At 41.7% G+C, this 24,492-nt stretch overlaps 1 protein-coding gene across 4 annotated transcripts in view; it reads right to left on the bottom strand.

Annotated features, from left to right (window-relative positions):
* The window catches only part of Mrap2 (melanocortin 2 receptor accessory protein 2), a 39,883-nt gene extending 19,921 nt beyond the window's left edge, over positions 1-19,962 (bottom strand). Inside the window, exons 1-2 of one of the 4 annotated variants that reach the window (XM_048804643.1) lie at positions 19,810-19,962; positions 755-888 (exon numbers count right to left, since the gene is read on the bottom strand). In XM_048804643.1, coding sequence (XP_048660600.1) covers positions 755-881 — 127 coding nt within the window. In that variant the 5' untranslated portion in view covers positions 882-888; positions 19,810-19,962. Of the gene's footprint in view, positions 1-754; positions 889-7,276; positions 7,428-19,372; positions 19,489-19,809 lie in introns of those variants that run through there. The other 3 variants (XM_015498077.2, XM_048804545.1, XM_048804596.1) reach the window with 3 other exon arrangements.
* Between the last annotated feature and the right edge of the window lie 4,530 nt (positions 19,963-24,492).

Genomic DNA, 24,492 nt, shown 5'->3' with positions numbered 1-24,492 from the left:
CATATTCAATTTGAAACAACTCAGTCTCCCAGGGATATTGATGAAACTTCCAAACAGGACCTGGAAGTGGGCAGCAGTTCCTGCCTATTATATCAACTCTACTTAGCAAAACAGGATGTTTCATGCTGGCTACTCAGCACTGGTTATGAAGGGAGATGAATAGTAGCTTTTCACAGAATTACCTTTCCTTGTTTTGAGCTGGATCATTAATTGTCGCAATAACATGAAACACAACTCATGCCTGTAGCACCAAGTTGGAAATGATGGCAGGCTATTCTTGCCTGTCATTGTGAACACATATAGACTCTTCTCCACAGATCCAGAACACCAACTGGGTTTAAAGGATGCCACTGACTATTTGTTACAAAAGAAAATTCTTCAAATAATAGTTCCAGATTCTATTTTTGTACACATTTTTTGTTAGTTCAAACATTCATAGTTTGGGGGAGTTGGCATAGAAAATTCCAAAACAAGCAAGCAAAAAACCTCAGTCTGAGATTGACACTGACTCACATTCTCCAACTAAGGGAATATTATCTCCAACTAAGTCCTTCATGAATCAGAATCTCCATGGCCCCCATATTATACCATCTCTGAGCAATTCCCCATGTATGAAAAGGGCATTTTGTGGGGTTTTAGAGGTAGAAGACAGAGTTCCACAAGACAAGAATGTTCAGGAAAGGTAGTCACTGGGGATTTCACAGGTTAAGAAAAATATATATTATGCATACAAGGGGAATTGTATAAGACTTACATTTGTGAGCCTTCAGTCCTTCAAAGGAAACCGGTCCAATCTCATAATACTCATACTCCCAGGTGTAATCAGAATTAGATGCGGATTGCTGGGAGGTTCTGTTAGAAATTAACCTCTGGACAGACATCTCCACACTGCAAAAATGGAGAAAGGCAAGTGCAGAACTCGTTAATTCACTCATGACTGCACAGTTATCCTAATTATTCTTGATCACACACAGGAATTCAAGGGTAAAAAGCTAAAAGAATTCCTATCCACTTGGTCAGGGAAAGGTTTTCACAGGCTGCCCACACCTCATACCATGAGCACATATTTCCTCTTAACTCTTCAATATTCTAGAATATACTTGAAATCAGACAGTAAATCTTTTTTTGATAAACTTGACTGGCATGTAACTAATGTTCAATAACTGTGTGTAGAAATAAGGGGAAGGAGGGAGAGTGTATATAAAAATCTGAGCTCACAATTTAGACCCCCCCCCAAGGCCTGTGTGAGTATGTGAAGAGTCTACAGAGGACAAGCAAAATCAGTGTTGTAAATAAAATATCTCAGTGTGTATGTACTGAGCGCCTACTCTGCAACAACAAAGATGCACAGCCTAATGAAATGGAATGGAAAAGTAAAGCAAAGAGAAATGGAAAACAAAATTTGCACAATAGGAAAAGATCCCCATTGGAGAGCTCCTTCTTGTTCATTGTTCACTCCCAGTATCTTCATTGTTAACTGTGATTATTTGGGGCAAGAAAATTCTGACTTCTTTGAGGCATGTTGAACTGTGTGCCCAAGACTCCCAAGGTGACAAATCAATACTACTTGTATCCCAATACTGTATTTAAATAGCTACCATGTGCAAGAATACACCTTGTGGGGGGAAGGTAAAGATGCCTGAGACAGACAACAGGACACACAGACCTTCATTTACAATGGGGAAATGGACAAATGGACAAATAACTGTAATGTAAGTAAACATCTGAATGAAATAACAGCCCAAACCAAGATTCACTAAACCACCACTGTGCCCCACACTGTAAGAGCTCACCATGGGTCAGAGTTATCCACCAAATCTTCTTTGGGTCCAACCCCCAAGATAGTTAAGGCAAAATCATCACCACCCTTTTGCCCCAAGGTATGAGTCTCTCCTTTATCTCTTCTTCTTCAACCCCAGACCTGGGACCCACAGAAAAAGATTCTAACTACTCAACATCATATTGTTCAAAGGATGGGGAGCCCTGGTCCTAAGATGCATGACTGTCAGGAATTGGAGCATGACTCTGAGGCCTCAGCCAAACAAATCTCTCCTCTGAAGGTAGAAAATAATGTGCTAACTCTCATTTGGGAAAGAAAGTTATACAAATTGCAAGGAAAGCTGACCTTTACTTTAGGTAAGCAATCAGTTGCCTTTTCAATATGAGCAAAAAAATATGGTTTCATCTTTGGCCTTTTTAAATATTTGAACAAGAGGTTATTTCCCTCGATGATGAAATAAATTTCTTCAGGAAATGAAAATTAATAACTCAAACCTAAGAAGCACTGTCCTCATTTAAGGGCACTTTCTCTAGCAGAGAACTGTGGGGGAGAAGAAGGAGTAGCTCTTTAGCTATATAGTTCAGAGATAAATGATGAAGTAAGATAAACACTGTCTGCAAAGGAAAGCATTAACAATCCCATGCTATATAGGAAAAGGCACAGAATTTAAAGCCGGAAGACCAGGGTCTTCATATTTACTCTGCTTCCATTTGCTACATCATTGGACAAATCTCACTTAGCCACATTTTCTTCACCTGTTGTCAGGAAGTGCTATAGTCACAGCCACTAATAGAGACCATCATAGCCCACTAGGCCCATTCCTCAGCCTCTGGGAGTTCATGTTAGTATTTCCAAAAAGAGGACTAAGTAGTTTTTCTGCTTCCACTCTTACCAATCCCTAGAATCCATTCTCCACTCATCAGCAAGTGACATGATATTTTAAAAATATAAATTGTCATTGTTGATCTTTTATTTGCCACTTTTAATGGTTTCCCATAGCCCTCTGGACAAAGTCCAAAATCCTTCAAATGTCCTATATGGTCATAACATGGGTCCTGCAGTCAGTCTCCTCTTACCTTGAGCCATTCTACTTCATATCTTATCAAATTATAATGTTTTATTACAGTTTCTCAAATACTTCAAGTTTTCTGGCACCTGTACATAGGCTATTCCTGTAATGAGAATGTAGAGGCTATCTTTGCTAAAAATTCTATTTCACTTGGGCATGAAAATGTAAAAAAAAACTTGATATCTTTACCTCCATCTTGCATCTGTCTCATTGCTTAATCAGTCACCTTGGATTCCAGGAATAATAGGTCTGATGATAAACATCTTGTGATAAGTCAAAACTACCACCCAGGAAACAGCAACTTTCTGATCACAGATAAGACCCTGCCTTACCAACCCTGAGATAATGATTGGCCTGACCACAGTCAGACCAAGACTGCTTGACTGTGCACACTTCTAGTGCCCCCCCACCTCCACCATTCATATATATATATAAAATCTGGGAGTTCATGTTAGTATTTCCAAAAAGAGGACTAAAAACTCTCATCTCCTTGTCTTCCCAATATATCTTTTTTCCTGATTTTCACCATTACTTTTTCCATTGTTTATTTTTTTGTTTGTTTGTTTTATTTTGTTTTGTTTTGTTTGGGTAAGTGGCCAGAGCTGATTTGTTGGGACCCCAGAATAGGACCTCTGGCCTAGGACTCTGGTAACATTCCCTCTGGCCTGAGTGTTCTTCCTATCACCCTAACTGTAATTCCTTCCTCCTTCCTGCACACTCTCCTCATTTAGATCAGGGTCTGGAAAAGCTGGCCCACTATTTGTGATCTTGTACAACCTACAAGGGAAGAATGTTTTTATTTCTAAATGACTGAAAAAATCAGAAGGATAATATCTGTTACACAGAAAATTGTGTGAAATTTAAATATCAGTGTCCATAAATAAAGGTTTATTATAACATAGCCACCCATTTGTTTTTGTATGTTCTATGGCCTATTCAGCATTACAACAGCAGAGAAGAGTAGCTGTAACCAAGATGGTATATACCCAAAAGCCTAAAATATTTACCTTCTGGTTTTCATAGAATGACATTGCCAACTTCTGCTATAGAGCCATAAAAATAAGTACCTTTGCTTGCTTTTTGACTAGGAAAATAAAGATGGTAATAATACTTACTTCATGGGATTACTGAAAAGATTAAGCGCAATGTTGCATGAAAAGCAAATAGCCAAGACTCAGGTTAAGATTAATAGAATATAGACAGCACTATTATTATTAGCCAAGAAATGCTGGTCTGAGACAGAAAATCCTAGGTTTGTTCTTCAGACACCACCAAGTACCCAGACAGCCAATTCCCATCAAATTTACCATGTGGTTAATTCATCTATGTATTCTATGCAAATGAATAAAATTATAGTAAAAATAATAAATGTGTCCAGATTGTTTGAAAGCTATAGTGACTAATAATGACATTTGGGATTCATGCAGTTCCACCAAATGAGAAATATGGTAATAATATAATAATATTCTCTCTCTCTCTCTCTCTCTCTCTCTCTCTCTTCCTCCCTCCCTCCTTCCCTCCCTCCCTCCCTCTCTTTTGGTAAGGAAAATAAGATGAAGTTTCATTAGGTCATACCATTTTTACTGGAAATCAACATAACAGCTAATGAAATAAGCAGAGCAGAGGGAGACACTAAGCTTTGTCTAAAAGAAAAAATGGAAAAAGCATACAAAACAAAGAAAATAAAGATGGAAAAGGTTGTCAGTCCTCCATCTAAGCAGCACACCACAAACACCAGAGCTGATCCATGCATCAGGACACAGTGGTGACACCCCCCCTTCTGTGACTGCCAGGCATGTGGGTCCAGCAGGTCATTCTACTGTCCTCTCAGGTCCGAAAGCATCAGTAACACCATCCTCACAGGGCTGGTCAGGGATTAGTTAAAAAAAAAAAAAAAGTCTGTGTCTGAGAGAAAGCTGTCAGAGAATATCAACTGCCTTCCTACCACAGAAACAATAGTTTTTCATACCTTCTTTTTCTTTTCTGTGCACTCTTTCCTTTCATTTAAATAAACCATAGGAATAGATTAGCAAAGGGTGTTACTAATGGGTAAGAAAATTCAGTGCCAAAGTCCTGAAAGTAGAAAGGTCATGGGAAGACAAGTTGAAAGCCCTAATGAATACCTGGACAGAATGAGTGGAAACCAGAGCCAGCCCAGAGGTCCTCCAGGGATGCACAGTGACATGCAACGTCACCTCTCCCTAACCAGCCACCATTTTGGTAGGCTTCAGATGAAATAAGGGGCTTTTGCTTTCCCTGGCTATTTCCTCTCAGTTTTTGAATCTGAAAGATATGTTCTGAAGACAGCCTCTGGCCTCTCCTTTAAAACAGTCATCTAGTGCCCCTGAAAAAGTCCAGGACGCGATATTTTTTTTTTTCATCCAAGTCTCAGGTTAATCAGCTTAGGCCATCAGAGGCACAAGGACAAACAGTGAACAGAAGACTGTGGTAAGGCAGTATTTTGTATCATGACCATTACTGATAGCAAGGGGCTGCCTTTCTGAGCTTCACTGAAACATAAGCTGGATCTATTTGTTATTTGGAAATTGCCCCCATGTCTGGGTAGCAACTCCCAGAACCCCACATCCGTACTACAGCAAAGTGTGTCTGGCTCACTTGCAGTGAGGGCGGTCTGACACCCAGATTCACCCTCCAGGGTGCTAAGAGCTGGCAGCTGCTCTCCCAAACACAACAAACGAAGGCAGCAGGGCTCTGTGAGCAGCTGCCCTCTGTGCCCTGCTGCAGTGCATTCACCCCTGATGAGATTTTCTTCATGTCAGATTTCTTCACAACATTACAGTCATTAAGAATAACTTCTTCGACAGGAAACATATCCAAAACAAGCTTCTTGGAAAAAAGAAAAAAAACCACACACATACACAAAAACATCTTGGAGCAGCAGAGAAACAAGTTGCTCTTTTGAGCAGCTGAAAACCCTGTTGCCATCAAAAGCATGATGAACATTATGGTTGCATCTTAAAGCCACGCCTGAAAAGAAAGTTTACCTTTTCTAGTTGTTTACAGGGTAGTTTGAACCAAGGCAACCCATGGAGGAGCAGGGCTGGGAGATCTCAATCTCAACCCAAGCAGAAAAATCATGTTTAGCAGGCGCCAGACGTCTTTCACCAAACCATCACCCCTTCTCCTACCCACATCCCAACACTCTCATTCCTTCTGATTATTCAACCTTTCCTCTTGTTTGTTAGCTTTGTTTTTTTTTTTTTTTTTTTTTTTTTTTGTCACTGTGACCAAAAGATGTCACAAAAACAATGTAGCAGAGGAAAGGTTTATTTGGGCTCCTGGTTTCAGAGATTCAGTTCAGATAGACTGAGTCCACAGCTCTGGGCCCAAGGGGGAGCCAGAACATCATGATGGAAGGGCAGAGCAGAAGAAGCAGCTCAGGACCTGGCAATGGGAGCAGAGTGAGTTCCACTCACCAGGGACAAAATATAACCCCCAAAGTGATACCCCAGTGATCTAGCTCCTCCAGCCATACCTGCCTACAGTTACCACCCAGTTAATCCATATTGGTGGATTAATCCACAGCTCCCTGAATTTGGGAAGAAGTATTCAGACGTGTAACTTCCCATGGAATGAACAAAGGCTCTTGATCAATGTCCACCATGGATTATGATGATACACACACCAAGGGGGCTGTTTCTTTGGAGTTGAATAAAGTTTACTTTCATGTTAAAGGGTAGTTGTTCAAGAGCTTGCCAACTCAGGCACAGGACTGGCACACCAAGAAGCTCTCAGAAATGAGTGCACTCACTTGTATGCATATAAACACACACACACACACACACACACACACACCATACCTTATGGTGCAGCTAGAAAGGCACTCAAGAAGCTGTTGGTCAATGCCAGAGATGCAAAATCCTATCTATAGTAACCAGCTTGTAAAGATAAGGGCATTCAGACTGGAGATCAAAATTCCCTATCGTGGGGCTGAGGGAATGATTCAATGATAAAGTGCTTGTCTAGCATGGGCAAGACCCTGGGTTCACCACCCCACCCCCCAAAAAATATCCCAATTGAATTGATTCAAACTTATTTCTTTTCAATTCCCAATCTCCAGAAGTAGGTATGCTACCCAAGAATACCAATTTCATTTCTGGCCTGGGCCATTAAGTTCTCTGTCACTAGTTATCTGTCTTCATTTATTTCTGCCTCTCATTCCCAAGTACAGCTAGCCATCTGCAGCACAACACAGAAAAGCTACCTTCTGACTTATTACTTGTTCTCTCTTTTAGCAAAGACACCTGAGAAACCAAAGACAAAGTTCAGACAGCACTGGGATAGCTGAGCAGCCCAAGGTCAGAACTGCAGAAATCCAGCTTCCGAAACTTAATTTCCTCCTTTCACAGAGGTGTGATCAGACACCCAAGATAGTGTGATCAGAACTGCCAGTGCCCTCAGCTTACCCATGTCCAGGTGGGTAGGTACACACACAGAGAATCTGAGGCTGTAAGGTTATGAGTTGGCTCCCAGCTAGACCAGAACCAGCAACTCCATAAGGCAACACATGCCAGCCAAGACCCAGGAATCAGCCCCCGCAGCTCCTCCCAGGGCAGCACCCCTCAATGCAGATGTGTTCCCCACTCCACTTCTCCTCTTTACAGTTCTCTGTGAACTACCACCTGCTACTAGCACTTGCCACTTTGATTCCCAAGTCTGCCAATTCCTTTTGTTACAAGGAAAAACCTCAAAAAAATTAAATTTAAGAGTTTGATAAGAAATCACTCAGCTCTCAGAAATAGAACAGGTCTACAACTTCACTAGCAAAGTGGTCAGGCTGCATCAATGGACAGTGAAGGGAGGTACAAGGAGAAGAGGGAGAAGGTAGGTACAAGGACAGTGGAATCAGTTATAGCTTGGCATTTTTGCCTTCTTTGTACCAGCTGGCTGACTATGTGCAACTGAAGCTCAGCTGCTGCGATTGACTAAGACTCAGCTATTTGTTATGAGAGTATACTCCTAAATGAGGCTCTGCTAGTTTATGTACTGTTAGGTTGCAGTTCCTTCCATAAGGACCCTAGTGGGGAGGCATCCTCAGGCCAAATTTAGTTTAACAGTTTTCTGTGAATCCATCTAAGTCAGAAAATTCACAGAATGTGGATTTTTTTTTTCTTCTCCAGTTAGAAGTCATGCTTCCAGGACTTTTTAGAGTGACTGCAATCCTTTTATTTGAGCATGGTTCTTCTTTGAAGATGGACATTCTGGCCACTAAATTGAAGCCAGATATATCACACACACATGCACACCCTGGGCTTCCCTTTCTCAAATTTCTCGATACTGTCAAGTTCTATACCATTCTCTGATATTTAATAGAAAGTACTTGATTGCCCAGAAGATTCCAAAAACATGGTAACTGACAGCTAACAGAGAAATTTAAGATATATCTTCCAGTTTATCCCTACTTCTACAGAAAACAGCAGCAACTTATTTCCAGAGCAGGACATAGAACAAAACATATTCCCAAGCCTGAAGAATTCACCTTAAAATCATCATCAATGCCAATAAAACAGCTTCCAAAAGTAGAACAGGACTTAAATTTCACTCAGCAATTCAGCCCCACCTGAAACAGAGACCCACTAAATTATCAAGTGGGCATCCTTCCTCCACCAACCAGTGCCTCAGGTTAGACAAGTAGTTTGGACTTCATCAGCCCATTCCTCCAGTTATGCCCTGTGTACAGTAGTAAATAGGCTAGAAAGTGATTTTTTTAGTTAGTGTCTCCTGGCAATAGTACTCCCCAGTTCACTCCAGAAAATACTTATTACCTAAACTTAGGCCCTGGAACACCATGACTATCAATGAACTTTGGAGATATTTTGGATACTGGTAACAGATCTTTCTAATACACCACAGTAATGACTATGCTACAGCAGTGTTAACCAGTCCTCCATTGGCCTTCTCTTCTTCTGGCCTCTTTTCCTGCAAACACCGTCACGACAGAGGCTTCCTCTGCTTTGCTCACTGCTGAATTTCCAGCACTCCACATGTTAGATCCAAATGTTGTTCCTCCCCAAATTCATGTGATGAATTGATAAAGTGATATTAAGAGAGGGGGGCTTCAGGAGGTCATGAGGGCTCACCCATTGGAATATGCCCTTATAGAAGAAGCCCAAGTGGGCTCCCGTGGCCCCTTCCACCATGTAAAGACAGAGCAACAAGGCACCAAAGATGAAGCAGTGCCTGGGCCCTGATCAGACACCAAATCTGCCTTGATCTTGGACTTCTCAACTTCCAGAACAGTGAGAAATAAATTTCTATTGTTTATAAGTGACCTAGTCTAAAGTATTTTGTTTTAGCAGCATGAACAGACTAAGACACTGCACAAGGCCTGGGTCATAGCATGCATGCAGTGGAATATGTTTTTCATGATGCTAAGAAACCACAAAATTATCTTCTTCTCTCCTTTCTAACCCTGAACCTGAGAGCAGTGGTTTCCATTCTAATACAGACATTGGTTAGATGAAGAATATCATGCCACATGGGGATAGAACACAAGAAAAAAGCTGTTAAGCTTTTAACTGCAGAGGCTTTCTGGAGCAAAGAGGCATGGTTCTGAGATGCACTGGAGGGTGTGGGCTCCCTGCTCCTGGCAGGTAAGTAAGGACTGCACCTTGGCCCCCAGCTCTGCTGCTTCAGGCAGCTGGATTTTCAGTCTTGCAAGGGTGCAAAGGCCTTTATGGAGTGAGTCACACTGATCAAGCACAGGGAATGATTTATAACCAGAGCATTCATTTGTTGAATTATAATAAGGAATAAAATAGCCAAGGAGACCAAAGCACATGTTTTACACAGTGGGAACAAAATTTAAGATCAGAAGATTAGCTGGTGAATGTGGAATCAGGACAAGGGAGTTACATAATAAAATTAAACAGGACCCTATTCCTCGGCCCCACACATGGGCCATTACACTACGTGTCTTCCATCTTAACAATGATGTCCTCTCACTGCCTCCCCTGGGGAGGCTGGGATCCCTACCACAGAGCAATCAAAGCTTTAACTCCTGCCTCTTTCTGGTCTTTACTTTTCCTGAGCTGTACTTCCACCTGTTGAGGGCCCTAGTGGAAACCCAGGCCAATCTCTCTATTACAGTCAGGTTTTCTGAGTTGCCAGGACCGCCTGTTTATTTTTGCTCTATTCCTGAGCCTTCAATAAAAGTGGGTTTAAAATTAATAGAATTAAGTCAAAGAGTCAACTATCAAAAAGCAATCCTTCATAATGAGATATTACTTCATACCCATTAGGGAGGTTATCATCAAAAATTGGAAAATAGCCAGGCTCAGTGGTGCACACCTGTAATCCCAGTGGCTTGGAAGACTGAAGCGGCAGGACCCCAAGTTCAAAGTCAGCCTCCGCAACATAGTGAAGGCCCTAAGCAACTTAGTGAAGCCCTAAGCAACTTAAATAAAAAGAGATTTGGTGCAGCAGTTGTATTTCCAGAATGGTCAGGGCTCAGCACAGATATTCTCTAGCTGTCCATGTCTCTGTCTCTAATAAAATATTAAAAGGGCTGGAGCTGTGGCTCAGTGGTTAAGAACTTTAGGTTCAATCTCTGGTACAAAACACACACACACACATATATCAGACAATAACAAGTGTTGGCAAGGATGCAGGACATGAACTCTTGTGTCTCACTGTTGGGAATGTAAATTGGTACAGACACTATGAAGGAAAGTGGAAAGTTTGGGGTTCCTCAATTTAAACATGGAATTACAATGTGATCCAGCAATTCCACATCCCAATAAATTCGCCAAAGAACTGAAAGCAGGGACTCACAGATATTTGTATACCCATGTTCACAGCAGCATTATTTACAACAGCCAAAAGATGGAAACAACCCAAGTATCTATTGATGGATGAATAGATAAACAAAACATAGTATATACATTTAATGTAATATGACCAGTCCTTAAAAAGGAATGAAATTCTGACCATGCAACCACATAGGTGAACTTGGAACACTTTGGGATAAGTGAAATAAACCAGACACATGTTACATAATTCTACTTAGATGAGGTACCTAGAATAGTAAGATTTCTAGAGACAGAAAGTAGAATGGTGGTTTCCAGGGTCTGGGGTTGAGGGGAGATGGGAAGTTATTGTTTAACACATACCAAACTTCAGTTCAGAATAATGAAAAATGGATAGTGGTGATGGTTGCTCTATGATGTGAATATCCACAATGTCACCAAATTATACACTAAAAAATGATAAATTTTTATGCTGTGAATATTTTACCAAAATAAAAAATTCTAAAATTGTTTAAAATAATAATAAGTAATTGTAGTGTAGTTCTTCCCAATCAATGTACTTAGGGAGAGGGTAGTCGAGAGCTCGCTAATGCAAAAGAAGAGTACAGTAGGGAAAGATGGCACAGGGAAAGCCAGGCACTTCTCCCAGGGTGGGTTTTTCCTCCTGCCAACTTTCGAAGATCCGGCTTTGCTTCTTTGAAAAGCCCTCTAGACATCCTTTTTCAAGTAAAATGAATAAACTAAGCTATGAGGAACTCCCTTGTCCACCATAGGAGTCATGGGCAGCTAGAGAATATCTGTGCTGGACCCTGACCATTCTGGAAACAACAACTGCTGCACCAAATCTCTTTTTGATAAGCTTCACTTTCTGTTGTCATTAGCCCACCATGTTTTAGGAGAATTCTGCTACAGGTTCTTTCCGAAGCTTTCAGGTCCCTCTCAGGGATTACATTTAAAGTCAGAGGCTTCCGGCTGGCAAAGAGGAAGCACCTTTATCTCTTTAAATGGGCTCTGTTCTCTGGAGAATATTTCCTAGAGATCAGCTGAATTTTATGGACCTAGAATAGGGTTGCCAACATTTTTATTTTGTCAAATAAGGAATACTTTTTTAAAATGACTGTCATTAACAATGATCATTTCATAGATGATTTTCCTACCTTCCAGGTACGGAAGATACAGTTTCACAATAAAGGCAGCCCACTCCATGAAAAGAGAGCTGACAGTCTGGCATCAGTATTGTCATAGCATGTAGACATTTCCAAGTGGATCTGCATTACATTGCATTTGTCTTCTACATTCATCAAGAGCCACCTATTATGTCTTAAATAGTCACCTCCCCCGAAAGCAAAGGAAAAGGACTGACAGGGAGTTGATGAGATTCCTTCCAGACCTATTATTCTGTAACTTAATCAAATACCAAGTTGCTTTCCATTTGTGTCATTAATTCAATGTGTCTATTTGTAAAAACTATGGATGTATGTGTGTACATGTGAATATGCATGCGTGTGTCTGGTATTTTTATGGGCTGTACTGTGTCCCCCTCAAAATTCATAGGTTGAAGCCCCAACCCCCAGTTCCTCAGAATATGACTGTATTTGGAGATAGGGCCTTTAAGGAGATGATTAAGTTACAATGAGGTCATTAGGGTAGGGTCCTGTTCCAATCTGATTAATGTCCTTGTAAGAGGAGGTGACTAGGACTTGGACTTAGAAAGGCACCAGGTACATGCAAGGGGGAGTGAACATGTAACTAGCAGCAGGATGGTAGCCATCTGCAAGCCAAGGAGAGAGGCCGGGAGCAGAGCTTTCCCCCCTTAAGGCCCTCAGAGGAAACCAGCCTTGCAGACATCTTGATCTTGGATTTCCAGTACCCAGAACTGTGAGAAAATGAATTCCTGTTATTTATGCCACCTAGTCTATGGTATTTTATAAAAAATAGCTCTAACAAACTCATATAGGTGCTGAAATTAATTTCTGAAAAACAATGTTCTTTGATGAATTAAACTGCCATGAGAAATTAAACTGTCATTTAACTGAGTTAGAAATTCCATTAAATCGACTTGTAGTGTCCCAAACACTCTAATTGTAACTAAACAACAAATATATTTTTGAAAAGGAAACCATTTACCAAGAGTTATTAATCCATCCCACTATATACCACCTTTAACAAATACATTTATTAATTAAACACATCCTTTAAGCACAAGAAGCTAAAATTAGTGTGAATTAATTGAGATCAACAAGGATAAACACAATGAGCTTACCTATGAAAGATTTAGTGGGGATCAAAAGGTCAAGGCCTGTGCCTTCCAAGAATTAAGGCTTATATCTGAAACCATCCTCTCCCTTGTTGAATTTCACCCTCTTGAATACACATATACATGCTTGATGACACAGACAGCAAGTACAACAAGGTCATTAAGAAAGACGGGGCTCATTGAGGCACAGGAACCTGAGCTAGGAGCCTTCAAAGATGATCCTCTGAGCCTTTGCCCATCATTTCCTGCCAGCCAAACTAAACTTCCATCTCCCTTCTTTCCCTATTCCTGCCTCCTCTTGAGGGCAGGGCCCAGCCACCTCCTCCACGGAGTCCTGCCTAACTATTTCAGCCTACAAGGATCTCTTCTCAAATCCCATGACATGGATTACTTAAATCTCTCATTTTCATAACAAGAATATAAATCAGACTGTCTCACTGAACCCTCATACTGATTTATATAGCTGCAGTTTTTAAACATCATAGTCATATGAAAGAAAAATTCTTTATTAGACTTTTTTTACAGTACCAGGGAATTAGCCACTCTTTAAATTTTAATTAGTGAAGTTTTTGAAGCATGTGGTGCAGTAAGATTATGGAGAGTATGATCAGCCATATCTAAAGTCACTTTGAAGATGACTTGACAAACAAGTCTAGTTTGTATTTCTTGCGGGTGGTATCTGTCTCCAAGCAGCACACATCATTCTCTACAGCCCTGAGCTAAATCATTCTTTTGACAAGCAAGCAAAAAAGAGAGAGACTGGGTGTTTCTATCTCTGTTCCACAGAAAAGGAAATATAAACTAAAACAGAGGTTTAACTAAGCTTGAGGCAGAGCAGCAAGAAAGCTCATTTTCTTTTTTTTTTTTTTTTTTGGTACCAGGGAGGATTGAACCCAGTGGCACTAAACAAATGAGTCACATCCCCATCCCATTTTATTTCTTATTTTGAGACAGGGTTTTGTTAAGTTGCTCAGAGCCTTGCTAAATTGCTGAGGCTCACATTGGACTTGCAATCCTGTTCTGCTTCAGCCTCCCCAGCCACTGGGATTACAGGTGTGCACAACAGCACTCGGAAAGAAAGCTCACTTTCTAATGACCGTCTTATCTTCCTTGGTCTAGAGTTCTGAAACTAGGGTGTGTGTCTTTTTTAGTTCCTCAACCTATCCCAGTCACATTTACCTCAGTACAGTGGCTGATGACAAGCAAACCAGAGCTGGTGGAGCAAGCACAGTGCAGGCTCCAAGTACGCCAAGGCCTCCTCAACTTGCAGGGAGATGTGGCCAGAAGACAGTCAGAGAGGGTCCTTGTAAAGTAAAGCCTGGAAGTAGGGTCCCTCACCTTGGTTATGTCTGAGGATACCAAATAGGTCCCTTAGTCTCTGAACATATCTGATTCATCTCCTGGAGCACAATTTTACAAGTAGACTTGATGGATTACTTTCTATGTCAAATAAGTAGTAAAGGTATGTTATAGAGCAAACTGCAAATGTAAAGTGAATATTCATGATGAACATACACCATGTTTCTTATGACATGTGAAACATATACCATATACATGGAACATATATATCATGCTCCTGGCACTCTTGGCCTCTACTTCAGACTCCAAGGAATATGAGTTAACTCTCCCCTCCCATGGGGCTAATTCAGCAGAAGGTAGGTTTATAAGATACAGTTTCTAGGTCTTTATCTTAAATTTCTGCTTCTCTCCTCCCCCTTTTATTCTTTCAACCAAGGTAAAATTATATCTGTTAGAACAACATAACAACATAAAACCTTGTAGAGAAACAGGTAATGTTCACAATCACATCCCCTCATATTTGTCTCAATTATTCTTTCTTGATTCACCAGGCAACTTAGAACCAGCCCTGAGGATACACCACCTCAGCCACCCTACCTTCCCGTGGTGTTTCTGCTGTACCACAGACATGCCTCAGAAAAATAAATGCACCTCTAAGGAGAGTAATTACTTGAAGGATAACAATTATTTTCACTTGAAGGGTTATGAAATTTTACTAATGTTCTTTGTTAAAGCAAAAATTACATAGGACTTGATAACAGAAACATGAGCAATAATTATATCCAGATTTTAATTTCCATGTTTTTTTCCCCCCGGTTGGACTTGAACTTCTGGGCTCAAGCTTCCTGCCTCCCTTCTGAGTAGCTAGGAGTATAGGCATATGCTATTACACCCCACTTAACTTCCATAACTTAAGCATTTCATAAAGGCATTCTCAACTTCTGCATTTTTACTATACATCTCAGCAACACTATAATAGATAAATAATCACATTTGCAAGTAAAAAAGCAAAAACACATACTTCCCCCCTCTTTCCAATAGGACAAAGCATTATTCATATTTCAGTCAAGAAAAAAAATTGTTTTGCACCCTGATATAAGCCAAAAATAACATGATTATCTTATCTGGAAGTTGGTCCACCAAATAAAAAAACCTTAAACATTTCCCACTTCTGAGAGAAAAATATCCATTTTTTCCCATGATTATTTGCAATCCTGATGTCTGAAGACAAGTCATGACTTTGGGGAAAATAAGATCATGTGAGAAAATTGTTTCCAACTAAGAACAACAGAATAACATACAAATGAGAATATTGGTAATTTTGTGGAATTTTTCCCTCAAGTATTTATTGTAATTTTATTTGATGGGCCGGTCTTCCAAAGAAGGACACTTTTGCTCTCTGGGAAAATAAATGTTTTCTTTTTTAAACTGCTTCTGCCTTTAAATCTTCCTTTGTCAAAAGTAAATTTATCATTAAGCAAATAGCATGCTATCCTTTACTAAGTTAATCAAAGCATAGATGACCCATTCTCTGAGCTGGCACAACTTGTGGGGCCTGATCAAATGTCTGTTTTATTTTTGTTTTCTACCACTCCATAAAATGCATTCAAGGGATTTATTGTCCCTGTCTTCCAATAAATGCTGAAGCAGATTCCTTGACTCTTCTGCTCTACCACTTCAAAGTCCCAAAAGAATTAAAATTTCCTGTCTTTAGACAAAAGGAACTCTGACCTGATTATAACATGAAATTGACCCACTCTGGACAAGGTCCTGCTGTATGCTGCCTCCTGAGAGACCTGGGAAAGCTGGCTACTTCTTCTCCACGTCCACTCAATTGCTGGTAGTTTCTCACCCTTCCAAGATCAAGTCAGGAGGACAGGCCAGCATTAACCATCTCTAAACTCTCTCTTCATGGGTGCCTGAGTGATGCTCATCTTCCTTCAGCTGGTTGCTCATTCCTTCCTCTGCCTCTGAATTTCTAGAAACTAGGGTCTGGGATGTTCTCACCTTCTGACAGGCCTTCCCTCCTCGGTGGTCCTACTTGGGCCCCAGGAAATCTTCAGGCATCCTTTGCCCCACCAAACTTGGGAAAGTGAGTGATCCAGTTGCCCAGGCCATAATATGAGTCCCCAAAGCAGAAAACACATATACAGCTCAATTCATATCACTTAAAAGCCCCCATCACCAGGTTTCAGATGAAGGAAGCAGCAACAGACCTTTCTGAAGACATCTCTTTATCAAGGTCTTCAAGGTCTTTTCTTTCAACTTTTCCTTCCTTTCTTCCTCCCTCCCTACCTCCTTTCCTCCTTCCTTCCTTCCTTCTTTCCTTTACTAATTTTTTTTTGCTGGGGTGGGGGTGCTGGGGATGGAACCCAGGACCTCACTCATGCTAGATAAGTGCTCTACCACTGAACTATATCTCTAGTCCCAACCCTCATATTCTTGAAGTGGCCAGTGGGTTGAAAATTACTGAAAGTTTCTCAAATATCTATTCTGACACTTCTACTCCCTTTGGAAGTTCAAAGAAACTGAAAGTGTGCCTCAGTCAAAACTTTAAGTAGTATCCTGTTTACACACACACATTTATGATTAACTTCCAATTATTTTTAAAGTTCATTTTTGCTCTTGTGTTTCTGATAAACTAGAGGAAGTTGAGTACTGAAAGGGCTTTCAGAGATAAAATTCAACACCTCCACTCACCCAGTGGAGAATCCCTCCTCTGTGCAGTCCAGACAGAGCACTCAGCTTTGGCTTGACTGCTGGTCCTACCTCTGCTACTAGGAACAAATTGACTCCCTGCTCCTCAGATATCTGAAGACTGGCCTCAATACTTGGCCAAACTTTTCTCTGCCAGGTTATCACTTCCTGTTCCTCCTATGGCTTGATTTCCAGACTCTTGTCATCTAGGCCATCATCCCCCAATACTTTGAAGTTGTCCTCAAAAGGTGCTGCCCAGAATGCCCAGAATGCAACATGGGGTACAGTGGGCCTGGGGCTCCTTTCATCCAAACTCCACAGGGAGGAAGCAGGGGTAGTAGTTAAAGGCTCAGGTTCTAATCTCAGCTGTACTATTTATTAACTATCTGACCACAGGAAAGTTATTTCATCCTTTTGTGCCTCAGCTTCTTCATCTATTAAATGGGGTTGGGTTAAAATTGCCAAACACTCCTAATGGTGCCTGGCACTTAACAAGCTCTATACAAATGTCTGTAAGAAAAGGCATGTCCTTATCAATGCAACCCAAGTTTGCTTTTGAGCAGCAACTTCACACTATGATTCATTCAGGACTGGTGGTCTATTGAAAACTACAGATTTTTTCTTTCACATGAACTGCTGGGGTTGCTTTATCCTTTACTTTTAAATTGACTCTTTGAACCTCAATGCATAACCAAACCTTCAACCTACAGTGAGCCTAATATTCCAATATTATTATCTCTTGTCTACATACGAGTCTCATAGATTACCCTTTCAGATTTGTAGTTACTGCCACTCTGATCAATGCCCCCTCTATGTCTTTCTCTTAGTGAGAGTGATACCATGAAGGAGAAGGGACAGGGACACAGCCCTCTGCATTCCACACTTTCCCCTCCTTATTCTTAGGTGTAGCAGAAGACTGCCTAAAGTGCTTCTGTGAGGGCTGGGCACCCCTTAGACTGTCCACTGATGGGAGGAGCCAGTAACTGACTTATCTGTAGGTCCCTGGCTTTGGAATCTCAACTGGTAAAATGGAAATAACAGTCATCTTGCTGTGAGGACTAGAATCTGTGCATTAGGAAGCCCTTGGCCAACTTCTTTTCTCCCTGAAGATATTAAAAAGTCAAAAATAAAGAATTAACAGGTGAATTCAGATTGGTGACATACCTCAGCATCTGGGAGCGAATAGAAATGGAAAGCGACCCTTTGCAGAAGGTGGTGATCAAGTCATTTGAAAGATAGAAGACAACCCCAACCCCCGCTGTGAGAAGGGAGGGGTTAGTCTGAAAGACTGAAGGGTGGTAGCTAGGGGTGTGTATGCAGAGGCAGCAAGATAAACAACACACCACACACACACACACACACACACACACACACAGTTCACAAAACAATACCCCTGCTCATGCATTGTACTCTGATGTTTTCCCTCAGATTGCCTTTCATGTTTTAGAAATGCTGGTTGCAATTAACTAAACTCATTCCATTATCCTAATGGGTCTTAACTCATATTTAAAAAACAATGGACGTGGCACACTCCAATCCACAGCCCAGTAGATTGCTAGGAAAAGGAAAGAAACAAGTTTAGTATAATTTATCTCTGTAAATGCTTTTCTCAGTGTTCCAGAGCTATCTTTTTAAAGAATTTATTCTGGAATGTCACCAGGACTCAATGATTCTTTCGAAAGGTTCCTGGCCCTGTTCTCATGTCCATACCTGTGCAAAGGTGACTAAATGCTTTCACTGCTCGAGGATGTCTGTCACTTGAGCTTTGAATAATCTAGTTCAATTTCAGGCTTTAAGATCCTCTCGAAGATGTTTAGGCTGGATTTTCCATCTTGAAAGGAAAGATATTGATTGGAAGCAACACTGTCAATCCTGTTACCTGTTAATATCACCTCACCTTCCATAAGCAGTGGATAATCTCCTTATGGAAATAAAGCTTATTGAGGGCACCTAGCTTATCACAGTCTCCCCCTTTCCCATCTTATCCTTGCAGGCCACCTTCCAGCACCTGTTCTTGGTGATGTACACAAGCACACCAGATTCACAGTGCTAGTTTCCAGACCCCTCTTCCGCATTTCTAACTGGGGCAAAATCTATTGAATATCTCCATCTAATTTCTTCACCTGTCATGGGAAATGTTGCTACTTTGACGATTTTCCTAAGAATTAATTTATGTATGGGGTCCCTCTCTCTTCCCTGGAGTATCATGGACACTTTTCTCCAAGCTTCTTTTGCTTTTAAAACATTATTGACTGGTTCATTGTTGTCAGATTAAATTGATTATAATATCTGAGATTCCAAGTCATGTAAAACGCTGTGGAGACCACAAAGTCTCAAAATAGGTTTCTAATGAGGCTTCTTCCATTCATTACACAGAAAGGATGGAAAAGAAAGGCGGGGCGAAGCCATAACATCCCTCTAATTAGTAAGATGACCCGCAGGCAGGCTCCCCAGTCTGCACAAACCAACTGTCAAGCCAAGATTCATTCTGGGAACCTTACCCACTGCGACAGGCGCGCTCCTGGGGCCAGGGAACAACGCATTTCGCCTGGAGGCTCAGGGTCTTCCTGCCCAGGAGACTGTCTGAGTGGCAGGATAGCGCGGAGGCAGGCAGACCCTGGCAGCGAGGAAAGTTTTCTCACCTGCCCAGAGCTGCAGGAGAAAGCCCACCCAAATGCGGAGCGCCCCCAGCTTCCACCTTTTCAGACGCCCTCAGGCAGCACCAAGCACATCAACCTACTGCAGAGAATGGGCTCCACACTCTTCCCCTTGGTAACCTCGAAACCCTGATCTTCTCTTCCCACGCCATTCTCCAATCCCCCCAGCCAAACTAAAAACCACCCCAAAACCAAGCGAGTCTTATTAACTCGCCCGCAACCACACTGGTGCGGCGCCCGGGCTTTGCTCGGCCTGGGTACCCCGTCCCGCCCGGGGTTACCGGCTGGCGCGCCCCGGCCCGCGGGTTCCTCCGAGGCACAGCTCCTCCGAGGTGCATGAGCTCCGCCGCCGCAGCCTCCACCGCCTCCTCCCGCCGCCTGGGGCTGGCGAGTTGTTCCCTGCGCCACGGTGCGACGGAAACGCGCGCTCCCGATTGCGGCGGAGGCGGCGCTGGGCGTGGGGTCCCGGACTGGAGCGCCCAAGACACCCTTCCAACCCCAGGGCGCCGAGGGCGAGAGGATGTGAGGTTTGCAGAACTCTTTCTTGGACACGTCAGTCTCTCGACTTTGTATCAGAACCTTCCCCGAGAAAAGGAAAAAGAAGAATCTTAGGGACGTCGTGGCCATCCTTCGCTGGGTGGTGGTTCCCTAGGGCCAACTTTGGGTAATAGGAACTCCTAAACTGAGCAAGAGGGAATGGGGCAGCACGAATTGAGGTTTATGAAAAATCATCAGCACTAGAGGCAAGTTCAATAAGGTCCTTCATAGTGGGCTGCTTAATTACTACTTTGATTTTAGTGTCTCTGTCTGCCTACAGGTGCAGGTGCCAGTGGGCAATCAAATGTCCTCCCAATGGGTTCCAAACGGATAGGACTGGGCCAAGAATACTTTCAAGTTAGCAGGCTTGGCTCATTTCTTCTTCCTTCCAGCAAACATTTATTGAGTCCGTATTCCATGTCAGACACTGATCTGGGCACTACGGACACAATTTCCTAGCACTTACGTTCTGGTAAAAAAAAAAAAAAAAAAAACAGGCAGTAAGCATAACAAATAAATAAAATGCTCTCTGCATAAAACATAAGGCAGGAAAATGGGATAATGTTTGGGAAATCAGGTAAAGTTTTTAGAAGGGTGGTTAGAGATGGCCTCACAGTGGAGTAAGAAGTGAAGAGAGTGAGAGCAAGTCAGGCTGATACCTAGAGAGAAGCCACTTGCTGTGTCAGGCACTAAGATGTTCTTTATTGTATGATCATTTATTTTATTACTCACAGGTGCCATATAAGGCAAGTAGTATAAACATTTCCATTTTTTGATGAGGGAATTGTAGCTTAGAGAGGTTAAATGAATTGCCCAAGATCACATTAGTAAATGAGGGAATTTTCTCTAAGCCCAGGAAACCTGGCACCCTGGAACACTAGTTTAACTATGATCATACTGCAGGTGGGTAATATACCAGAGCATTACACAAGTATGCTAGCGGTAGTATGAGTTACTCAGTCTGGTGACACCAGGAAAGGATTTCTGGAAATGACATCTGATTCACTGATTTTTCTTAAAGTAGTTTCATTATCCCATGTAAAATGAAATATTTTGAAAACCATCTTTACAGCATATGTGTGTGTTTCTCTGCCTCATCCACAGAAGTTTAATTCTAAATTACATAATTAGTCCATCTGTGATGAGAGATGTTAGTGGTTCTCAAATCTTTACAGTGATTCATTCTAGTTTCATATTCCTGTTTGTGGGGATGCTATCCATCACCCATTCAGTACAGCCTACATCACATGTCATCAGGGTAGTGAAACTGTTCTGAGAGCAAAGCCACAGAACTACCACTGCTAAGAGCCAGCCACGGGACAGGTCAGTCTCCGCCTTAGCTACTATATAGCATCATGGGGCTTCATTCTGGTCAGAGCACCAGGGGTTCATGAAACAAAAAGCCAGGACACTGCTGTGTGGAAAAAGCAGGTCATTAACTGTTAGTTTCAGAAGCCCTAACTGCAGCATCCAGAGGAGAAACATCATGTTCACATGTCTGCCCTAGATATCTCGCCTTCCCATGGTGGCATTCATTCCTGACTTATTTGCCCAGTGTCAGCAACATCTTTCCTGTCCTTTTCTACTGTATTTCAGGGTTTATCAGGGTTTATCATATATATCTTAACACCCCATAGGCTTATTTTATATTCACTTTCTCCATAGGTTCCAGCATAATGTCTTGCATCCAGTAGACATATAATGTGTCAGTTGTTGTTAATAAACTAATCTGCAAGAACACAGATTCACTGATATTTAGTTTTGTCTTTTCCTTCCTAAATAACTTTACAGCCTATAGAAATTTAGGGGAAAGGCTAAGTTATAGGTAGCTATAAATATTGTCGATATAAATGGACAATAGATTGCCTTGAGGTAAATTCTATTTGCTGCATTTTGCAATTAGAAAACTGAGGCTTAAGAGTACTTTGCCTAATATCACAATACTAGTCATTGATAGAACCAGGATTTAAATACAGGACTGTTCACCTCTAAAATGCATGTTTTTGATTTTTTTTTAAATCGCAAGCTCATACTTCCTTTCATTCAGTCGTGCATGTATTCATGAACTCATTTATCTTTCAACAAATATTTGCAAACATTTATTGTCCTGAGCTCTGCACCAGGCACCAGGAAAACTGCAAGGGTTAAGACTTAGTTCTTGCCCTCAAAATTGCTTATAATCTAGTAAAAGAGACAAACAGGCAAAGAAATGATCCAAATTTAATATTATGATCCTTATAAAAGAAATTCTTAGAGATCCTAAAGCAACTTTTTGTTTCACCTTTGGTGATAGGAAGTGAGAAATTACAGTAGGGAGAAGGAGAAGGAAGGATATAATTTTAATTTTGAAGAATATATAGTAATTTGTTATAATGATAATGAAGAGAAGTAGACAGAAGACAGAGGAAGAAGCATATGCATGCAAAAAACTTGGAAGCATCAAAGAATAAAATGCATTCATAGGATGGCTATGACATTAAGGAGGACTACAGCATGGCAAGAGCTGTGGGGAGATGAAGCTGGAAGGGCAAGCAGGGCCAAATCACAAAGGGTGCATGGAGTAGCTTCATGGAGTCCATTAACCCCTGAAAATGCATAAAAGGACATTTATGTCTATGCACGTCAGCTTTTCAGGGAAAAGTTTCCATGCTTTAGTCAAAGTTTTAAAGGGATTCACTGGCCCAGATTTTCAAAGGTGGGGAAGTCCATTTTTTACTCTTCCCATATTCTGCTGCTTGACCCATGAAGCACAAGCAACACCATTGCCTAGGACAGACTAATTACCTGAATTTGGGACGGATGCAAGCCTCACCCCTGCCAAATTACTTGCAAACATGCAATGGGACTGTCATCCCCAGGGAAGAATAACTGGACCCCTTGCCCTCCTAGCACCTTCACCATATTCCCTCTAAGTGTAAAAGGAGGGTGTTGTTGGATGGATGGAAGCCCACGAGGAGGGAGTTGGCAGCTAAGAACATGTCCTGGGGAGGCAACAGGATGCAGGACTGCAGTGAGCCAGGACTCTGAGCCTTCAATGAATGTTCTGTCATCCCCACAAATGATGGAGGGGAAAAATAAACTATGGGCTGAATTGTGTCCCACCCCAAATTCATATCTCCTAATAGCCAGGACTTTAGAATGTGATTGTATTTGGAAATGGGGCCTTTAAAGAAGTGATTAAGATCAAATGAAGTCATATGGGGCAGGTAATCCAACCTGACTGGTATTCTTAAAAATAGAGGGGATTAATACACAAAGAAACACCAGGGGTATGTGATCACAGATGAATGACCATGGGAAGGGGTAGCAAAGAGTAGACATTTGCAAGCCAAGAAGTAAGGCATGCCACAGAACCTTCCCTTATGATCTTTAGAGGAAACCAACAGTGCTGGCATCTTGATCTTGGATTTCTGGTCTCCAGAACGATGAAGATAAATGTCTATTGCTTAAGCCACCCAATCTGTGGTATTTTGTTATGTCAACAGCCCAAGAAGACTTACAGACTCACAGAACAGCAGTTCAAATATAAAGTTTTATGAATTTCAAGATGGTGACCAAAGATTTAAATCCCAACTGCATGTCCCCTCTAAGCATGGAGTCCTCTACTATTGCACTGGTCACATAGTCATGAAGCCAGGTATTATGAATATGGGAATGAAGATCTAGATACAACTTGGAATCCACCCATGGAGAGGTGTAGTTGAAACTGGGAGGATGGGCGAGATTGCTACCTGGAAACAGGAAGTGAGACGAGAGCTGATGTCAGAAAAAGCAAGTAGAGAAACAGAAGGTGAACGAGAGAAGGTAGAACCCAAGGGAGAAATGGCAATATTGTCTAAGGCCTAAGATCATGTGAATAAGAATCAAAGCCCATGGGCTTAAGTGTGGAGGCCACATGTTGGGAACTGGGGTCAGATAGCTCTTGGCAAGGATACAGACACAGACCACTCATCTAAGGAGTCCAGGGGAGGAAGGAGTGGGACAGGACTGTGGGCCTGTGGGAGGCCAGGAGCCAAGAGGGCTCAAATCCATCCCACACCCTGTCACCAAGGCTAAATTAGCCTGCTGAAACGGCCATTGGGATCCACTGGCCTAGCTCCTAGTATTGAACTGTAGCTAGAGCTTTTTTTTTTTTGTTTATTATCTGAATGTCCTCACTAGCTCTATGAGGGCAGTAACTGTTCTGTCTCAACCAGCATCAGGGACAGTGCCTGGCACATAGTAGGCAAAGCACATGTGCTGAATAAATGAATGGGATGCATAGTCAAGGAAAAGACACTGTTTGGTTTTAGTCTTTGTTTGTTTTAGAATGGAGATTTAAACATGTTTATAAGTTGAGAGTAAGAACCCAGAAAGGAGAAAGAAGTTGAAGTCAGAATTCAAAGAGGAAATAACAAATAAGAGGCTAGAGAAAAGAATAAGAAAAT

Source organism: Marmota marmota, unplaced genomic scaffold, assembly GCF_001458135.2.
Source record: "Marmota marmota marmota unplaced genomic scaffold, marMar, whole genome shotgun sequence".
NCBI classification, from domain to species: Eukaryota; Metazoa; Chordata; class Mammalia; order Rodentia; family Sciuridae; genus Marmota; species Marmota marmota.
Note: the sequence above shows the minus strand (reverse complement) of the source record. Positions and strands in the feature narration are given on the sequence as shown.